This window comes from Aspergillus heteromorphus (genome assembly GCF_003184545.1).
Source record: "Aspergillus heteromorphus CBS 117.55 chromosome Unknown BO70scaffold_23, whole genome shotgun sequence".
NCBI classification, from domain to species: Eukaryota; Fungi; Ascomycota; class Eurotiomycetes; order Eurotiales; family Aspergillaceae; genus Aspergillus; species Aspergillus heteromorphus.
The window spans coordinates 494,091-511,625 of record NW_020290428.1 but is presented as its reverse complement, the minus strand read 5'-3'; the positions used below and the strand labels follow the sequence as shown (position 1 = coordinate 511,625).

Below are 17,535 nucleotides of genomic sequence, written 5' to 3'. Positions count from 1 at the left end.
TCTTCCTCCCTCTGCCTCTGCTTGACATCCACCGTCACCATGGGTTCGAATCTTCCTTGTAGGTCTCCCTCCCTGTCTGGTCATCATATCACTAACCTCCCCAGACGCCGCAGACGCTGAAAGGTAAGTTGCTATCTGCTCCCTCCCATCGGGACCCCCTGTTGACGGTCCAGCCCGCTCAAACCAGCGGAGCTCCAGGTCCTCCGCTCGCAGTACGAGAAAGAGGGTGACTATGTAGGCATCCAGACCAAGTTCAACTACGCCTGGGTATGTCTTTGCTGGTCTTCTTCCTGCTTCTCTGTTTCCTGCTCTCTGCTTCTGTCATGTCCGCCTGCTAACCGGCCAGGGCCTCATCAAATCCAACGCCCGCCCCGACCAACAAGAAGGCGTCCGCCTGCTGTCCGAGATCTTCCGCGCGGCCCCCGAACGACGCCGCGAGTGCCTGTACTACCTGGCGCTGGGCAACTACAAGCTGGGCAACTACGGCGAGGCGCGCCGCTACAACGACCTCCTGCGCGACAAGGAGCCGGGCAACCTGCAGGCGTCCAGTCTGGGGCAGCTGATCGATGAGAAGGTGTCCAAGGAGGGGCTGGTAGGGATTGCCATCGTGGGCGGACTGGCGCTGGCCGCGGGCGTGGTGGGAGGGCTGGTGATGCGGGGGGCAAAGAGACGGTAGAGACGAGGAGATGTACATACTGGCTTAGCTGAGCTGTTGGCTGTTGGCTGTTTGGGTGATTAGCATGAGGCGTTCTGACCATGCGCAGGTTGTATGAGTTATGGATTTGATTATTGCGTCTGTCTGGAGTATAAAGAGAGTGTAAGTGTATAACGAGGCATGGATAGGCCTGTACGACTTCACTAGTAGAGGTAAGTAGACTAATAGACTAATCGTAGAGTGACTGCCATTGGGGCGGCTAACGTCATCCCGATCGCCAGCAGTCCGTCACAGCATGCCACTTCCCTCCATCTCTCCTCCTCTTCTGCCCCTCAACTTCCTCGCCTTACCTCTTCCTCCCTTCGCCCATCTCTTCTCGTGTCCATCTCTCCTGCTTTCTCTCGCCATCACGCCCAAATTCCAAATCGAATCGCCATTTATCCACACCCCCCGGCAACCCGCATGAATGAATGTGCCCGATGAGCCATGACGCTGCATTGAGCTGCTCTGTCCACCCGATCCGCCTGCCTGATTGATCGATATCTGCTCCGATCGTCCGACACTCTCTGCTTCCCCCATCATGGCTGACGTGGGGGATCGCATGTTCTGCCATGCCTGTGGCGGCGTCTGGCTACGCGACGTCCAGGGCCTCATCTGTCCGCACTGCGAGTCGGACTTCACCGAGATAGTACGCTGCCCTGCTGCCCTGCTGTCCCACTCTGTCCTACCTGCTTGTCTAACTGCCGCAGATCGAAATTCCCCCCGATCCCGATGCTGAGCCTCCCTCCCCCTCCCCCTCCTCCGCCCACCAGCCGCCAGCTCGCTCCCCGAATCCCTGGGCCGACCACGACCCCTGGGCACACCAGGAAGACGACGACCTCGGCCACGGCTGGGGCGATGCAAGTGGAGGCAGACGAGGAAGTGGAAGTGGAAGTCGAACTGGAAATGGAAATGGAAATGGAGACGGAACCGGATTCACCCACCGCACCTATCGCTCCCCGGACGGCCGCTTCACTTTCTCAACCACCACCTACACCCACGGCTTCGGGGGTCGCTCGCCCCCCGCTCGACAGCCCACCGACCCGATGATGCCGATGGTGCAGGGGCTGGATAGCATCTTCCATGGCCTAGCCAGCACCTACCGACAGCAGAACCGGCCACCGACGTCGGTCCCCTCGTCGAACCCCACCCCGGACCGCGACCGCGGCCGCACGTTGGGATCGTTCGAGTTCGACCTCGACGCAGAGGGCCGCACGCCCGGCTCGCAGGACGCCGGGCTGCATCCGCGGGATGCCGACGGGCCGCAGCCGGTGAACAACCCGCTACGCACCCTGAGCGAGTAAGTGCGAAGACCCCGTCCCGTGGCAGACCACACTAACAGGAGCAGCATCCTCGAGCTATTCCGGTCGGACTTCGGTACGAACACGCAGACCGGCGGCGGCGTGCGCGTTATGACGGGCCCCAACCCCCTGGCCATGCTGTCGACGCTGCTCAACTTTGATCGCCACGGAGACGCCGTCTACTCCCAGGAGGAGCTGGACCGGGTGATCTCGCAGCTGATCGAGCAGAACGCCACCCGAGGGGCGCCGCCGCCGGCGCCGCCCATAGCCATCCAGTCGCTGCCGAAGAAGAAAGTCGACAAGGAGATGCTGGGCAGCGAGGGACGCGCCGAGTGCTCCATCTGCATGGATGCGGTGGAGCTGGGCACGGAGGTGACCGTGCTGCCGTGCAAGCACTGGTTCCATTACGGGTGTATTGAGCTGTGGCTGAACCAGCATAATACGTGTCCGCACTGTCGGCGGAGCATTGATCAGTAGGTTTTTTTTTTTTTTTTTTGTTTCTCTGGCAGAGAGACCTTGAACTAACGCGCGACAGACCCGAAGGCACGAGTGAGAATCCCGTGGTCGTCGATAGTCCGTCTCCGCGACGGCCCAGCGGCCCTGAAGCTAGCGCCAATCCGACCCGGTCGCCGTCGTCGTGGAGCTCCCATTCGTGGTCGCCGCCGTGGTCGCCGTCGCCGTCGGGGGCCGGGGCGGGCGCGGGCGCGGGAGCGGGGACGGAGGGGACGGAGCGGGGGAGCCGTGAGACGCGGCGGAGCAGTCGGGGGGAGGGCGGGGCGGGGGCGGGGGAGGGGGAGGCGGAATCACGGGGTGGGTGCGCAGTCGGTTGGGAGGCGGGAATTAGGTTATGATGATGACGATGATAATGATGATTATAGAGTGCCCTGCTAGCTTGGTCGCTCATATTGCTACTATATTCTAGTTGAGTTGAGAATACCTGGATGTCTTCAGCGTGATTTGGCTGATAATGAGTATGGCAGTTTAGTGTTTACCACATTGATCTTCTACCTTTTTCCTTTACTTTCCTATCTCTTAATCTTTCAATCACTCTTCCACTCTTCCACAACCACCGCTTACCAACACCCATACCAGATACAAAACAATGATCAGTCCACCCACCCCCTCATAAACACCACACCACACACAATCTGTCTACCAAAGCAAGAGGCAACCCAATTCAAAACACAACATCAAATGACATGACCTAACATACTCTATAATATAAAAAAATACCAACAAAAATAGCAATAATAACAACCATATCCCCCTACTCACTGCCTCATCCCGCCAGCCCTCTGTCCCAATCCCAATCAATCCCAATCAACCCCCCCTCCCAGCCCTAGATGTAGAATTAGAATTAGAATCATTCATCTAGCCTCCGTCTCCCCCCTAAACTCCCCATCCCTCAACCTCCCCATCAACTCCACCAACACACCCCCAACCACTCGAAATCGCTCTTGTCAAGATACACCTGGGCACTCAGCCTGACCCACAGCGCCCCTCCGAGCGAGTAAACCGGCACAAAGGTCTTATACTCCAGCATCATGGTTTCCTGGAGACGACGGGCGATCTCGCTGACTTGGGATTTAAGGATGGGGAAGTCCGTATTCCGACCCTCATCCTTTTTGCCCTCAGCTTCGCCCTGTTTCTTATCTTCCAGACTCAACCCCTCCACCCCGTCAGGAAAGTGATCAACAACGCTCACAGGCAAGCGCACATTCGTCAACGCACACCTCCGCCACCCCGTCCCCTTCTCCCCCAGGACCTCCGTCCCCAGCCTCCCCGCCACGATCTCCGCCGCGTCATTCGCCAGACTCTCCAGGTACGAATAGATCGCCTCCTCGCCGCCGCAGACATCGCGTCGGAAAGCGAGCGCCGCGGGAACACACAGGTAGGGCGTGTCGTCGGCGGTGGCGACGTATTCGAAGAGCGCTTCGAAGGTGCTTTGCGGCGGCAGCACGGAGGGGGTCATTGTTGATGTGGACACGGTGGTGCAGGTTGTGTTGGGCGGGGGAGGAGCGATGTAGCCCCAGGATGTGGGCAGGGTGGTCCGGATGAGGTGTTGGTGGGAGGGCGAGACGTAGAGAACTGAGGAGCCGCGGGGGGTGTAGAGCCATCTATTACTTTTTAGTATTTTCCATCAGGAGTTGTTGGTTTTTTTTTTTTGGAGAGAGGGGGGGGGGTATAGCAAGTATAGCCAGAGCGTAGTATACCAGTGTATGTGTATACCACCAGCAATGCCCCCCCCCCCCAATCCCAAACAAAACGCAAACCCCAGAGAGAGAGAGAGAGAGAGAGAGAGAGAGAGAGAGAGAGAGAGAGAAAGAGAGAAAAAAGACATACTTATGCAAATTACTCGCCCAAAAATCCGGGCCCAGGCTTCCCAAATCCAAAGCAAACATACCCACGCCATGGGCGCCATCAACAACACTCCAAACGCCCTCCTCCCTACAAACGTTGATAACGGCCTCAAACGGAAACCTCACGCCCGGCATACTAACCACCGTCTCAAACACCGCGACCCTCGGCCTCAGCCCCTCGGCCCTGACGCGCTTGACCTCATCCCGGAACTTCTGCACGACTTCCTCGTGCGAGATGGGGAAGTCGTAGGTGATTTTCCGGAGCTGGAGGGGCGTGCGCTCGGCGAGGGCCTGCAGGCCGTATTCGACGGCGCCGTAGACGGTGGAGAAGTAGATGGCGACGTCGCCGGGGAGGAAGGGGAGGTTGTGCAGGATGGTGGAGACGGCGGTGGTGGCGTTGCGGGTGAGGACCAGGTTGGAGGCCGCGGTGGAGAGGAGCGTCGAGAGCTGGTCGCGGGAGGTGCGCAGTGCGGTGGGCGAGGTGAGGCGCAGGAATGTGTCCGGGTGGTGTTCGGCGAGCGTTTGGTAGTGGGTCTGGGTGTGGCGGATGGGGAGGGGGAATGTGCCGTAGGAGCCTGTTATGTATGTTATTTTGTCAGTTGATTGTTGTTTGTTGTAGTCTGAGGTATGGTTGTTTGTATCGAAGAAGAAGATGGGGATGATAATGATATAGACAGTAGTGGCAGAAAGAGGGGCAAGGGGCAAGGGGCAAAGAGGGGAACTGAACTGATAGCAATCAATCCATCAACCCTTACCATGATTCAAATTACGATACTCCGGATCAAACAGGAAATGCTCGCGCATGGGCGCCCCAAACGGCGTAGGAGTAGGAGCAGTATCCGACATGATGTATTTGTTCACAGGAACCGTAAAATCCAGTGAGGAGAGTGGAGGTCGAGCAGCTGTGAAGATAGAAGATAGTTAGGGCTGCTTTATATAGTAATCGCCGTCCCCGGATCGCGATCCGAGTGAGTCACGGCGATAAGACTAGACTAAGAGTCACCCGAAGGGCGTGCAGGGCGTGCAGGCAGCAGCCATAGCCGAGGTCGATTGAGTTCAATCTCGATTTATAGATTAAGAGTCTATGCTGGAATATAGGCAGCAGTGCTAAAGAAAGACTTACCAGCTACACGATCAGCGGAAGAAGTTGAGCCTACGAAGGATCCACCGGAATATCATAGACACAATCAGAGCAGAATCATACAGAATCAGCAGTTGACTATATTCATCCCAACTACAACACAATCATGCGAACAGAACAGCAATATGTATCAATCACCGCTTCCCCTTCTTCCTGGGAGCCACCACCTTGAACGCCGCGCTGCTGGTGTCCTCCTCGCGGTGCGCATTCGCCGCGTTCGACCCCTTCTTGGCCACCTCGCTCCATCCCCCCGTGCTCTTCTCGCCGAACGCGCTCGCCGACACCGGGTCCACGATCCCCTTGTCCGCCAGCTTGCGCCGCCGGATGAACTCCTCCGCAAACCGTCGCCCGTCCAGCGTCTGCGAGGTGGCGTACACCGAGTCCGAGATGATCTCCGCCTCCGCCGGCAGGAACAGCAGCTGCTGCACAAAGTCGTCCACTGTTCCGGTTAGCTATCTGGCTCACGAAATACATGCAGTCACAAAGGACAGCTACTCACCATTGATGTTGCTGTCCAGCCCCTTGACCAGCGTCAGCTTGGCCCACTTCGTGAACTCCTCCACTGCCCGGTTCGGGTTTGTCGGCGGCGTCGCCACCACCGTCCGGGGCGTAGCCACGGCCACGGGCTTGGGCTTCACCGGCGAAACAGGCACCGGGGTCGCGCCGCTGCTGGACCGCGGTCCAGAAGGCGCCGCCGGGGGTGCCTTGGCCTTGCCGCCCGCGCCCACCGTCGTCCACGCGCCAGACGCCGCCGCGCTGACGGGAGACGCCGCCGCCGGGGCCTTGCTGGCCAGATCCGCGTACCGCTTGCCAGTCGACGGGGGCGCCGCCGGAGGGCTGACCGCAGCGCTCTGAGCAGCCGCCGCCGCCGCAGCCAGGCGCTGCTTACGGGCCTCCTCCTCCTTCTGGATCTGCGCGAGAGTCTTCTTAGCAGACGACGCGGCAGGGCCCTTGGCGCTCCACACCGAGCCCGACGACGTGGGCGTGGCCGGAGATCCAGCGCTGGCCCAGTTGGCCGTCGACGGGAGTCCGGGCGCAGGCGCCTGCACCTGGCTGAGACGCTCCTGCTCCGCCAGCAACTGCGCGCGACGAGCCGCCGCCGCCAATTCCTCCTTCTGCGCCGCACTCCGGGCCTCCGCCTCCTGAATCTCCTTCAGAGACGGTCCCTTGGGCACCTCGTTGGCTTCCTTTGCCCACGGCGCGATCGAAGTGGTCGGCGCCTCCACAGGGGTCTGGGTCTGGGACCGCGAGTTGGCGGCCAGCGACTCGGCCACGTTCTGGCGGTTGCGCTGCGCCGCGGGGCCGGCAGCGGCGAGGCAGACGGCGGGGGAGGGAACGGCTGGGGCATCGCGCTGTCGATAGTGTTCCACACGGCATTGGTTTCTTGCTGCTGCTGCTGCTGCTGCTGTTGCAGCTGCTCCTCACGCTGCTGCTGTTCTTGTTGCTCCAGCTGCTCCAGTTGTCTCTGGGCGGACGCGGCCTTCTGCACCTGCTGCGACAGCGTGAGAGTCGGCTCCTCGATTGTAGTCACGCTCTCCGCCACTTCGAGCTCAACATCCTGCGCCGGGTGGGTGGGTAGGCCCTCGGCGGTCCGCAGCCCAAGTTCCTCCTCCTGCGCCCGCAGGGCATGGAACTCGCGGAGCCGCTCCTCGCGCGCCTGCTGGTCAAACAGGCTGTCACCCTGAGTGCTGTCGTACTGCTGCTGTTCCTGCTGCAGCTGGGCCCGATCTTGGAGGATGCTCGCGACGTGGGGCTGGTGGAACAGGCTGTCAGGCTGACGGCCCGAGAAGGAGCTGGGCGTGCCAAAGGCGAAAGGGTCTGGCCGGCTGACGTTCAACCGATCAAGCAGAGCTGGGAGCTGGTCCTGGCCCAGGTCGGTGCCGAGCATCTGAGGGCCCACGTTGGGCAGCGGGTTCGCCCGTCCCGGGGTCGCCGCATCAAAGAAGCCGGCCACGGACTGGGGCTGCTGCATCGGCGCCTGGATGGGCGACGGCTGGAACCCGACGGGCGACGCGATGCTGCCGAAACTGGGCTGGCTGTGCAGGCTGTGCGCGCTCGAGTGGTGCTGCAGCTGGTGAGGGTGTATGCCGCTGTGCGGGACGCCCTGAAACTGCATCTGCTTCATGAGCGCCTGCTGCTGCGCGAGGTGTTCCTTTTGCCGCGCCATTAGATACTGCTCCTCCTGCTTCCGCCGCTCCAACGCGTTCTGCTGCTCCGCCGTCAGCGTGGTCCCGAAGCTTGGGAAGCTGCCCGGGAACGGAGGCTGGGCGGTGCCGGTCGTGCTTCCCGTCCAAGGAGTCGGGTTGGGGTCGGGTCCATGGGGGATGCCAATCTGCGGCACCAGGAACGGTTCGCGCGAGTTGCCGATGCGTCGCACCAGCTGGGCCAGCGGCTCGAACTCGGGGTCCTCGAGCTTCTTGATCTGCAGGTCAGGGCTGAAGAAGCCCGCCTTGAACCAGTCATGCATCTCGAGCCCGGTCCATGGGCCTTGAATGTTGCCCTGCGGGTCCCGGTAGATCCAACGCATCCGATCCGGCATCACCATCGTTCGCTGTTGAGCAGGCGGCACGGACCCGAGTTGTCCGGGAGTCATGCTGGGAGGAATATCAGGTGCCATCGAGGTCGGGAGAGAGCCCACCGCGGACACAGGGGTCTGCGAGTCCGAGGTCGAACCGGGCTGGCTGGGTTGGCCTTGCTTGTCGCCTGGTGGAGCGTCTGTGCGGGTTAGCGGACTTTGCGCAGCTGGATGTTCGAGACTCTTACCTGGTTGCCGCGAGCCGTCGTCCATCACTCCCAGGTCATGCCGCTGCTCACCCTGCATCTGCTCCTGCATGGCAGCCGGGAAGAGGGATCCTAGCTTGCTAGACCGACCAAGGCTGCCCGTGCCCGAGATCCCGGCATGGGGCTGAACAGACCACTTCCTCCCAGGCTCGACAGACTCGGAGACTGGAGATCGCCCATCGTACCGAAGATCGGGTCACCAAATCCCCCGGCAAAGGCGGATCGCTCCCGGGTAGGCGTGCCAACAGCAGCGCTGGTGGGCCATCCCCCAGAACCGCCCAGGCCAGAAAGGCCGCCCAAACCACCAAGGCCGGAGAAGCTGCGGTTGCCGGCGGCGCTCGAGGTCTGGCTCCGGTCGATCGCAGGCAGGTCCATGCCCGAGCCGACCCGGCGGATCGAGCCAAAGGCGGACGAGTTATCACGCAGTCCCGAGATACCAGGATGCGTGGTGTTCTGGATGTCAGATCCGTCAGTCTCGACGTCATCGTCGCCACCGCCTCTGTCGCCGTGGGGGCTCTGGTAGGGGTTCGTGTTCGTCGGACTGGTCGGCTCGTGTCCCTGCAGGAGACTGGGCGTCGGGTTGCGGGAGTTCTCGTGGCTCTGCATCAGCTCCCGGAATCCGGGGATGCTGGAGGTCATGCCAAATGCGGAGAATCCCAGCTGGTCAGCAGTCTGGGAAGGCGTACTGACCTCCTGCGACCCACCCAGCGCGGCACTGCCACTGCGGAGCTCCTCGGAGAACGGGTTCGTCTCGCTGCGACCCGTGCGCGTCTTGACGGGCTCGCCCCAAGGCGACTGAGCGCGCTTCTCGCCCTCTCCCTCACCCAGGCGCTCCAGGCTGCTCAGGGATGACTTCTCCTTGATAGCAGCCGCAATGTCCTCGGAGCTATCCTTTGAGAACAGCCCCTTCAGACGGCTCTCTCCACGGACGCTACCGAACCCAGGCTTCTTCTCCGTCGTCGGGGTGGTGGCGGTGGGGGCTCCCGTGCCCGGACCCGTGCCTGTGCCCAAGGAAAACGCCCCGAAGGCACCCATCGGCGAGAAGTTGGCATTATGCGACGCAGAGCCCCATGGGGAATTGGAGGCGCCCTGGGCTGGATTCAAGGGGTTGGTGGAGCTGCGTTTCAACGAACCAAACGGCGAGGCGACCTCGGCGGCTCCCTCGCGGGCCCCGTTTTCCTTCTCCTTCTCCTCCCAGCGAGCAGCAGAAGAAGTATCTCGAAAGTCGGTCTTGCGGCGCAACAGGGACGGGGGCGGGGTGGCGGCGGTCGATTCTTCGCGGAAGAAGCGAGAGCCGGCGGTGGTGGGAGACATGGGATTGCCGGTGGAATCGCCCGTCTCCCGGCGCCTGGGGTTGGGACGCCCAGCACTGGGGGATGCGGTGTTGTAGTTGTTCATATGGCCCTGGGAGATGGAAAGCTTGCGGACTCCGGTCGCGGTGCCGGGGGTCTCCTTGGAGGCGTTCGTGGGAGGCGGTTTGAGGGGGGAGTTGACGGAGAGGGTGAATAACTGCGCCCTTCAGCACGGTCCACCAATTAGGCTCGAGTGGGGCGGGGGGAAGAGACCAACCTCTTTCTCATCGTCAGTCATGTCGACCAACCCCAAAGGCTCTACGTGGCCCCCATGGTCCCAGCATACCTCCGGGCCGGAGGGATTGTCCTTGGAATCCTCCCGCTTCCCCCAGGCGCCGTTCACAGGAGATGTCTCGTGGGGATTCCAGTCAGCGACAAAGTACTCTGCAACGTTCTTCCCCAGCACGCCCGACTCTCGTTGGTTGCGGTAGAGACTGAGAAGCTGATCCTTGTTGTAGCGGGTGTCGGTGGCTGCTCCGTTACGTAGCGCGGCCGGGTAGGTCGAGGACATATGCGGAGGGGTGTAGGTGCCGACGGTGGGAGTGGTAGCCGACGTGGGCTGGCTGGCATCCCGGTTGTGAGAAGGGTTTGTCGCAACGGACGGACGGCGGAAAGTCTGTGTTGCTCCGTTCATGCGAGATCGAGACCTAGGTTGGACGTGTCAGTGGGTGGCTGGAGATCCCCGCGGGACGTCCGTTCAGAACGCCCGTGAGTACGCGGAGCAGACGGAGCAGAGCAGCGTACCATTCTCCACCAGCAGTTCCATCACCTCTCCGGCCGGAGGAGTCGTGGGTGTTGCCAGCGGCGGCCGAGGCGAAACTAGACGGAAGTGGCGTAGGCATTATGAGTCGACAGCTGGTGACGGAGATAGACCGGTCCAGCGAGGAGGGAGAAGAATTCGAGTGAAGATCTAGAGGGTTCAGTTATGGGCTGAGGATTGGCAGCGAGAGGGGCGATGCGAACGTTTTTGAGGGGGAGGGTGGGTTGGAGACAGCAAGTGGGCGAGCTGGTGAGGAGAAGAGAAGAACGGGATCAGCGAGGGCCGCGAGGAGGGGAGGGCAGGTAGAGCAGCAGCAGTAGGTAGGTAGACAGGGCGGAGAGAGGGCGGCTGGGGGGAGGATGGGAAGGGAAGAGGTGGAGGGAGCGAGATACCTTTTCTGTCGTGGGGATAGCGATCTGGAGCAAGCAGCTAGAGGAGGAGAGAGTCAAGGTCGAAAACAAGAACGCTAGACGATCCAGGTCGAGATCAGAAGATCGAAAGGATCGAGAGTTCCTGGCAGCACAAGAAAATTGAAGAGGCTTGCGGCGAATTAGCTGGGGGGCGTGGCAGTTACCGCCTCGTACCACCCCGTACGCGCGCCATTCGTTTGCTTCTGGTTACAGGAGCTTGAGGTTGGTTGCAGTACTGTAGTACAGCGCCCGGTGTGACCGTACGGTCTTTTTACCGCATTACATCAGCCCACACTGATCGCATCGCACAAATCCCCAGCCTGAGAATTATCTATCCATCCATTTGAGATATAACTATAGGCTCCAACCCAGACAGGCTACGGATCCAAATTGAGGCATCATCTATCTTAGTTGGTCTAGTCTAGACGCAGCCCCTCGCAATCTCTCGACAGGTGACAGGTCAGATTGTCTCTCTCTCTCTCTCTCTCTCTCTCTCTTGATTCTCAAACGCAGGCGTTCTTCCGGCCGGGTGCGTGGCCAGAGAGCCCGCCGACCAACCGACGGGGGGATACTGCCACGCCGGGCCCGTCAATGGTGGAGTGGCCGCAAACGCTTCGGTTCCTCGACGTGTCGCTTTGGATGGATGATGGAAAGGGAAAGGATTAAGGAAAGTATCTATCTAGCTCCCGTCGGTGGTATTTTTAGAAAACCGGAATTGGAGACTGTGAGTAATTATCTACACCAGCATAGCATTCTACTTTCTTTTTTTAAAGAGCAATACTACTACTCGTGCAGATGTAGTTCCAGCAGCAGGTAAGTAAGTAAGGTAAAAATATCCCCAAAACATACATCATGTCCTGCAGAATGTAAGCAGGCGGCAAGGCATAAGGCATACATCGCGAACCTTAGGCATGCTGGCTGGATGGATGGATGGGGGATTTGTGGGTGTCGTCACTACTATCTACTCCGTACTAGTCTACTTACTCTGCTCCTTCCTACTGCTGGAGTGTCAGTGTCACCGTCCGTGCAATAATACCGCCTTCCTTACCACACGGGGTAACATACCAGTTACGTAGGTGTAAGGTACGCCCGCTGTATTGCATGTACCCCAGCCCTCCAGCCTCCACACACACACAGACTCCAGCTTCAGGTTTCGGGTTCAGCTTCAGGCTCTTAGGCTGCCTTAGCCTTCTACGGCAATCAATCTATAGATAGCAGATAGCACCAGACAACTCTCTTCTAATTCCAGAAACACAGAGGCATCAGCACTGTCTGCCTCTTTTATATATATATATCTATCCATTCCATCTCATATCAGCTGGAATCCACCAGAAATTCATACGACGATCAGTTTCTTCATCACGCCATTCCCGTCCGGCGTCCACACCCAAGTCTTAGTCTACTTACTTTACTCACTGCGGTTGCGATATCAGACCACTAGTTACTCACACCCTTCCACCCACCCAAAGCAAACACAAACCTGGCGGGGGGGGGGGGAACAAGCAATCCTTCCTTAATGGACGAATGGGTCTTTCTTTCTCCGGGGGACAATCGCAGGCAAAAAAAATCCTGGTCAGCCATGCCATGCCGCACACGACTTGGACCCTGGGGCCAGCCAGCCCAGCCGACAACCGCATTCCAGGGCGATCGGCGACGTATGTCGGGTCGGGTCCACGCCCACTGGCCGGACCTGATTGCGGATTTAGTCACCGTGTTGAGGGTGGGTGATAATAGGGGGAGGGGAGTGCGGTGGCTTTGTGGGAGGATGTTGCTGTTGAGGGTGATGGGTGATGACGTGAGAGACTGAGAGACTTCATTTGGGGAGATCTATCCAGAACATGATTGTTTTGCTATATGTGACAGTCGGTCACTTCGGTTGACTCGCTGAAGTGTGGTAGTGGCATTTAAGGTAAGGTAAGGCCAGTTGTTGTCTGAGATGAGAATGCTTCACGTCTATGTTGTGTGACTGTGTCTACTATGGTATACATCTTTCTAAATCGCAGAGGGCGACGGCGAGGGAGAGGAGGAGGTCGTGAGGAGCACGATAGATGGATGGAGACCTGTGGAAATAGCGAGGGCGAAGGCGGGCGAGGGGGGGGGGGGGGGTTTATACCCTTCGAGTGATGTCGAGATGGCCCGTTTAGGAAGGCGCGGGATGGGTTGGCGATGAGCGCCAGACCCTCTCACTGCGCAACCGCAACAACCAACTTCACCCAACTTACCCCTTCCCCCTGCAAAAAGTCCATCCCCCCCCCAATTAACCGCCACCAACCCGTCGGGATTGGGGCCTGAAACAAACAAGACTATCACTAACGTCTCGCCTCAGGGTCATTCATTATCCACCATCCATCCATATTTCGTTCTTCTCGAGAGATTGGTTACTGGCTGCTTCTCACCTACTGTTCCCGCCATTGCAGTCTATCGTCAAATCGGGGTGGAATAGTGGATGCTAATACAAATACAGAGTGGGCGTGCCTGCAACAGGCAGGAAGGAAGGAGGAGTTCCGATCCTTCGAAAGACTGTACATGGCATGTATGCTGAGCCAATGAGTACAGCAACAGCAACAGCCACGAAAGCTCGGCTCCATGGATAAACTTCAGACTGATGATGTTAGCCAGGTATAGAATCGAATGCATTACGAGGTAGGAAGTAGGAGAGAAGGTATGTACGAAATAGCTAATCCAGGTAGGTAAGATAAGTAGTAGTTAAGTTCGGAAAACTTTTCAAGAAGAATCTCTAGATATTAGATTATAATGTAATCAATCACATCTCACATCCGAACTGGCCACTAACACAGACAGTGTGAAGTGAAGAAGGGGGAGGAAAGGAAATAGAATAACAATATTCACAGACGCCAGAGCTATGCAGATATGGAAACCGGCAGGAAACCATCCCATCCATCCCCCCGAGATGAGGACAGTAAGTGACCCCGCGCCGGGGCCCAGAGGCGCAATCAAGAATGCAGAAACGGGGTAATCAGCAGGAAAGAAACACCCACATACACACAACACGGACACACGATTTGAGACCAAAGCCCATTTCACACTTTTTTTTATCCTTCGCCAACCCAGAGATGTCTGTGACATCAATCCCAAGAGGTGTTCCCACACCCGTGCCAAGTGGAAGGAACGACTGCGGCGCCATGCTATGCCAGGTAGGTAGTTATACAGCTTCGTGAAGGAGTGGAATCCCAATGCCCACGTGGAAATGCAGAGGAAAACAGGAATGGAAGGTGGGGGGAAATCAAGAACATATCGTCTATAGCGCGTCAAAGCAAAGAGGATATTGGGGCATCAAGCGTGAAGAATTGCAAAGGAGAGACATGAGATCATTCACTCGGTGATCATAAGAAGCAAAGCCGGAAGATCCATCACGTGTGGCCCAGCGCCGGGGACTTGGAAGGAGTGACAACAATAAGGAAAGAGGTATCAAGTAATAGAAGGATAAAAACACAAGAGACGAAAACACGGAAATGAGGCCCAAACGCCAGTTGACATAGCCCGCCAACGAGTGGGAGATTGCAGACTCAAGAGGCATGGGGATGGCCTTGGACTGGATACGGCACCGAGTGCATCGACGGCATCGACGGCATTGGCGACATTGAGGGCATCGACGGCATAGCCGACATCTGCGACATCGACGGCATTGTGGTGAGATAGTTGTAGCAAGGATTGCTACTTGAAGCTGCACTGACAGCCGGGGTGACAAGAGAATTCAGCTCCCAAGCCCTGTTGTTGACGGAGGCGGCAGGAAGACCGAGCTGGCTCTGCTGCTGACAGACGGCGGGGTATGAGTACGGCGTCGGCATTGAATGGTAGGGTTGGGTGACAGAGGGCAAACCGCCTCGCATCTCAGAGGCACCCGTCATTGGAGTGGGTGGATAAGCTGAAGCGACGCTCGCCCCGTAGGAGCTTGGAGCAGCAGTATCTGAAACAGACTGAGGGGAGGCGGCGTTTTGGGGCTCGGTCCCGGAGTCAGAGGCGGCACCGTTGCTCGTGTAGGTTGAAGCCATCGGGGTGAACAGTGCTCCAGCAGTTGAAGAGTAGCTGGCAGACTGGAAGGTGGAAAGTTAGCTACCTGTTCCAGGATCCCGAAGGGGAGTCAGCTTGAGTACTTACGTATTTCCCAATGATCTTCTTCAAGGCGTGGCTGAGGATCTTCCAGGGGAAGACCTTCACGTCCTTCTCAATATTCCTGGGCTTTGGTGCCGGGAAGCCCATGATGACCTTGAAGAACTCCTCACTGTCGGCTTTGGCCTTCGATACGGTGAGAGGTCGGAACCCTTCGAGATTCCTGCGGATCCGATTCTTCTCCTCCACCGTAAATCGAACGCCGACCAGGGACTCGAGCAGATAAATGGTGTCAACACTGGTGACAAAGCATTCATCCTTGCCGTCCCAGTAGATGCAGCTGATGCAGATGCTGTTCGGAGCCCGATCCTCAGGGGCCACTGGTTTGAAATCCGCGTGGATCGTACTTCCACTTTGCGAGCGAGTGAACTGAACCAGTCGGCGCTTTGCCTCCTGTTCCTCCCTAGGCCAGTTTTCTGTCATGGTATCCAAATCACCGTTCAATTTCAACACGGCCTTGGCGGGGTACATGGCGTACGGATTGAACGACGGCGTCTGACCAAGACTGCTCGATTGCTGCAATGTCGAGGTCCGAATGAGCGTAGGGTTGGAGTAACGCCCTGGGGAGGCCGGATTCTGTCGGAAACACTGGGCAATAGAGTAGCCGCCGTTTCTGGAGTCATTTCCGATCGAGAGGATAGAAGGGGTATATGAGGGGGTTAGGGGCGATGGCGCTCTGATAGAAGATTGGGACGTGGTCGACAAAGAGGAATAATGGCCGGCCGGGATCCTAGGCGATCCACAAGGGTGTTGAGCGCGGCGGTGAGGAGGAACAAGGCCATTCATTCCGGGCAGAGACTGCAAATAGGGAGAATAGGATGCAGAGGATCCGGTGGACTGTTCCTGTTTGACGTGCATCGGTTGTCCGGTGATTCGTTTCGTTGCCCTCGAGAGGGGCTCTTCTGAGTATGAGGATATCCGTCGTTTCCGAGACTCATCTGGCGGTGACTGCATGGTGGCTTGCTCGTATGTGTAGACACCGACTTGCAGAGTCGCAGCGTGGCAGTCGTTGTGGTCCACGGATACCTGCAACGGCACTGCGAAAGACGGCGAGCCCGTGGAGATGAACGGAGGCGTGTCGACGGAAAGCGCGTACTGGAACAAAGGGCCTTGGAAGCCGACAAAATGGGGGACACATTCGCATCGCTTCGAGCCGAACACGAGATAAAGAGTCGCATAGGACGAGGTGTGAAGATCGTACGGAGATTGAATCTGCACGAAGACTCTGGTCCCTTCGGAGCCTCTCTGAGGAGAGTAAGAGACAACCTCCGGGATCTGGCGCTGTTCCCCAGCTAGCATTGGTGAGCGAGCTTCTTCGTAGGAACTGGCATATTCTCCGTTTGTCATGTACGGGACACAGTCCGATATTTGGCTTGTATGGTCTGCCATCGGCGAGGGGACTAGCGACGCTGCCGTCACATACGGTGCCTGGCCGTAGTCCGGATATGAGACAGCATCGTGCATAGATCGAGCAGAGTCATAATCTACTCAATATTGAGTCAACATGGGTGTCTCAAAGCCAGCCAAAGGGAGCGTCCAGAAGATGCCCTTGGACAAGCCATGCAACATGCAACGGGAACGAGCTTACCGATCAACGCCGCGTGCGGGGGCTTCTGAAAAGTAGACATAGACAAAATGGGATCAGACTTGGCCAAAAGGCCGTCTGAAAATGCACCGATAAACTGCGACTCTTCGGGGTCGGAAAAGTCCAAAGACTCGTCTAGAATTAACGGCGTTTGTAACTGTGGATTGAACTGTAACCGGCAGGGTTAGTCGGAGGTCATATGTGCGACGGTCGACAGACCAGAAGGGCATGCCCGCGAGACAACATATGGACCACAGAATTCCAAACCAGGCGAAGGCCTTCTGGTTAGGGGGGCGATAAAAAGCAACAATTGGGCAGCGAAACAGAAAGAATCGGACGCATCATTCGTACTCACCAAAACACCGTGCGTCTTCGAGTAAGCCAGTTTGAAGGTGTTGCAGAAACTGCAACGAAGCACAACAGCTTAAAGAAGCGAATGACAGCGAATTTATCCTGGAAAACGATAGGATGCCGGAAAGTCACTAGGGTGCTCTCCGAGACAAAACGAGTGACGACACGAAGTGGCTGTCAGCCTGAGCGAGAGAGAGGCCGCGGAGGGCTTCGAATCAGCGACCAGGATCCAACGACCCCGAGTGAAACCGGGTAAGGTTGGCTGCAGGATATGGACCGGATGGGAGCCAGGCTGCCAAAGTCTGCTTCCTAACCACCTATAGGAAACCCGCTTCCATCTGAGGACGATATCTCAACCTCACACTGCGGTCAAGCCCGACGGCACCAGCGATCGATCTGTGTCGCAGGGTCTCAAAAGAAGCGAGCGAGAATGACCCAAGCGAGCCGAGACAGGCGGTGTTCCTCTCTCTGGCGTTCGTCCAAGCCAAAGAAAGTCTCAGGATCCGGCTAGGATTAGGGGGACGGTGCTGTTGTCGATGCACGAACTACCCAGCTAGTGAGTACGAACCTCCCAAAGGTGAGGGAAGCGGCTCGCTGCATGGACTAGCAGGACTTACCAAGAGAAATGAGGATATGAGAAGTGCGTCGCTGAGGTCTTTAGAAAGCTAA

General features: G+C 58.0%; 4 protein-coding genes across 4 annotated transcripts; 2 read left to right on the top strand and 2 right to left on the bottom strand.

Annotated features, from left to right (window-relative positions):
* The first annotated feature begins 21 nt into the window (after positions 1–21).
* Positions 22–830, top strand: BO70DRAFT_341365 (mitochondrial fission 1 protein). The gene is made up of 4 exons (XM_025541329.1): positions 22–58; positions 105–123; positions 174–267; positions 347–830. Exons 1-4 carry the CDS (start codon positions 40–42, stop codon positions 674–676), a joined length of 462 nt encoding a protein of 153 aa, XP_025397092.1. The 5' UTR covers positions 22–39; the 3' UTR covers positions 677–830.
* Positions 831–1,235: 405 nt separating this feature from the next.
* On the top strand, positions 1,236–2,472 carry BO70DRAFT_354782 (putative RING finger domain protein; the record flags this gene model as incomplete). Its single annotated transcript, XM_025541883.1, has 3 exons — positions 1,236–1,343; positions 1,405–1,994; positions 2,037–2,472. 3 exons carry the CDS (start codon positions 1,236–1,238, stop codon positions 2,470–2,472), a joined length of 1,134 nt encoding a protein of 377 aa, XP_025397091.1.
* A 940-nt stretch (positions 2,473–3,412) lies between these two features.
* On the bottom strand, positions 3,413–10,822 carry BO70DRAFT_389044 (uncharacterized protein; the record flags this gene model as incomplete). The annotated part of the gene is made up of 12 exons (XM_025546047.1): positions 10,782–10,822; positions 10,374–10,539; positions 9,847–10,276; positions 8,408–9,786; positions 8,142–8,372; positions 6,869–8,090; positions 5,996–6,785; positions 5,664–5,935; positions 5,111–5,129; positions 4,339–4,930; positions 3,701–4,112; positions 3,413–3,637 (listed from the first exon to the last, which is right to left on the bottom strand). The coding sequence occupies exons 2-12, from the start codon at positions 10,469–10,471 to the stop codon at positions 3,413–3,415; spliced, it is 5,670 nt and encodes a 1,889-aa protein (XP_025397090.1). The 5' UTR covers positions 10,472–10,539; positions 10,782–10,822.
* Positions 10,823–14,326: 3,504 nt separating this feature from the next.
* medA (transcriptional regulator medA) lies at positions 14,327–16,319 on the bottom strand (the record flags this gene model as incomplete). Its single annotated transcript, XM_025539541.1, has 2 exons — positions 14,327–14,854; positions 14,919–16,319. 2 exons carry the CDS (start codon positions 16,317–16,319, stop codon positions 14,327–14,329), a joined length of 1,929 nt encoding a protein of 642 aa, XP_025397089.1.
* Between the last annotated feature and the right edge of the window lie 1,216 nt (positions 16,320–17,535).

What these genes read in the sequence shown, in the direction of transcription:
- BO70DRAFT_341365 (XM_025541329.1), top strand. An exon ending in CCAAGTTCAACTACGCCTGG is followed by an intron (nt 268 to 346) that starts GTATGTCTTTGC and finishes CTAACCGGCCAG; the next exon opens with GGCCTCATCAAATCCAACGC.